The sequence below is a fragment of the Mandrillus leucophaeus genome, unplaced genomic scaffold, assembly GCF_000951045.1.
Source record: "Mandrillus leucophaeus isolate KB7577 unplaced genomic scaffold, Mleu.le_1.0 Scaffold121, whole genome shotgun sequence".
NCBI classification, from domain to species: Eukaryota; Metazoa; Chordata; class Mammalia; order Primates; family Cercopithecidae; genus Mandrillus; species Mandrillus leucophaeus.
Window position 1 is genome coordinate 1368405 of NW_012100432.1, and position 2103 is coordinate 1370507.

Sequence of the window (2103 nt, forward strand, 5' to 3'; positions counted from 1 at the left end):
TTTTATTTATTTTTTTTGAGACAGAGTATCACTCTGTTGCCTCGGCTGGAGTACAGTGATGCGATCTCGGCTCACTGCAACCTCTGCCTCCCCAGTTCAAGCAATTCTCCTGCCTCAGCCTCCCGAGTAGCTGGGATTACAGGTACCTGCCATCATGCCCAGTTAATTTTTGTATTTTCAGTAGAGACGGGGTTTCACCATGTTGACTACTCTGGTCTCGAACTCCTAACCTCTGGTGATCCGTCCTCCTCGGCCTCCCGTAGTGCTGGGATTACAGGTGTGAGCCACCGCGCCTGGCCCAAAGCTTGATTTTCTAATTTCTAGAGTTCACACTACTTCTATCATTACAAAAATCTCAAATTCTATGCACCTAGTGACTAGAATGAATAATTAAGGCCTCTAGGAATTTGGAAGGAGGACAGATTGAAGTTGTCTGGAAAGTTTTTTATGTAGGACACAGGACCTGACCTGGGAGTTGAAGACTGGGTAGGACGTTCATTAACGGGGAACAGGAGGGAAGTCTTTTGGAAGAGTTAATGCGAGCAAAGGCACGAGGGTGTGCACAGGGATGTTTCATCAAGAGGAGTATAGAGGATTTGTGGGAGATGAGGCAGGGTTAGTAAGTTGGGGCCAGGCAATGGAGTGCCTTAAAGAATACAATAAGTAGTTCAAGTTTAATCCTGTAAGCAAGTTTCCTTTAAAATATGTTTGAGAGTGATAAAATCAGACTTACAGAGCAAACATATGTGTGTGTGTGTGTGTGTATTTAGCCAAAACCAAAAGCTTGTCAATAACTATATTATGTGAAACTTTTTTTCTATAAAAACAGCATGCTGTCTCCCATTGTCTCTCTATATATGAAAACTTGCTGCTAGGAAGTTTTCATATATGCAGGGTTTACTTTTCCCGTTACTTTTCCTAGTGACACTTAGTTTTCACTAGGTTCTGTGGCTTATGTGTTTTGCCCCTCACAGGTACCCCTATAGAAAGAATACTCCAAAAACACCAAGGGAGTTGCTAAGCGAGAAAGCCAGGCAGGGTGGGAAACTGAAAATCTCCACTGATTCTCCAGAGAAGCGCTAAGGAACAATCCTTTCATTTCAAAGCATCAGAAGGGCCAGGAGCTCAATTCATCCTTCCCATTTCCATAGGATGAAACATAATTTGTTCCCTTTAAGATACTATGTGATGAATTACAGCAGAAGAGATGGAAGGAGAAAAGAATGGGAATACAATAGTTAACACTTCTATTATGTTTATTATTTACCAGAAGAAAACAATAATAAAGCAAACGTTTAAATTTTTTTTGAACTTCTGCTTCTGGAAACATGACTCTAAATTTCACCTAAGTCACTCAAATTGATTGCAAGTAGAAAATATTGCCTCTGAATATTATATTGTATCTCTTTCCACCTTCCTCTTCAGCCCCTACTTCTTCATGGCCCAAACATTCTGCCTTTTACAAATACCCTTATCAGACGGTAGCATTGTTCCCAGTTCTCCCACGTGGATCCTAAAGTATTGCTGCTGACATAGTCTCCATGCTATAATCCAAGAGCCACTATCCCCGTTTCTTGTTCTTCTAGATGACTCTGTTGCCTCTTATGCCAGTTCTTTTGGCAGTTGCACCTGCAATTTAAGCATTTGAAGAAATGTAGGAAATTAATCCTGGAAATTTAAGAGCTTTACAGCAAAAATTACAAAATTTACATGCCTTAAAAGATACAGAATAGATTTGAAATTCTGGCCAAAGCACCCCCAAAGTCAAGATAAAACAAGAGTCATAACCACAGCCACCATTTATTGGACATATACTAATGCCAAGGACGGTTCCAAGGGCTTTGAGCACACGGCAAAGTACATCGTGGAAATAAGAAGGCAGGTGCCTAAGTTGGCCTGGGTTCAAAGACTGGCACTAGCAGGTACTAGTTATGTGGTGTTGGGCATCAGTTTTCTCAGCTGTAAAATGATAATAACAGTATCTAATTCACAAAGCTATTATACAAGTGAGTAATCCATGTTAACGCTTTTTTTTTTTTTTTTTTTGAGATGGAGTCTTAGTCTATCTCCCAGGCTGGAGCGCAATGGCACCATCTTGGCTCA

At 40.8% G+C, this 2103-nt stretch overlaps 1 protein-coding gene across 1 annotated transcript in view; it reads right to left on the reverse strand.

The window, feature by feature from the left end:
* Nucleotides 1–1238: 1238 nt before the first annotated feature.
* The window catches only part of LMOD3 (leiomodin 3 (fetal)), a 26141-nt gene continuing 25276 nt past the window's right edge, over nucleotides 1239–2103 (reverse strand). Inside the window, exon 4 of the mRNA XM_011971306.1 lies at nucleotides 1239–1629. Within this exon, the coding sequence (XP_011826696.1) occupies nucleotides 1603–1629 (27 nt within the window). The 3' untranslated portion in view covers nucleotides 1239–1602. The remainder of the gene's footprint in view (nucleotides 1630–2103) is intronic.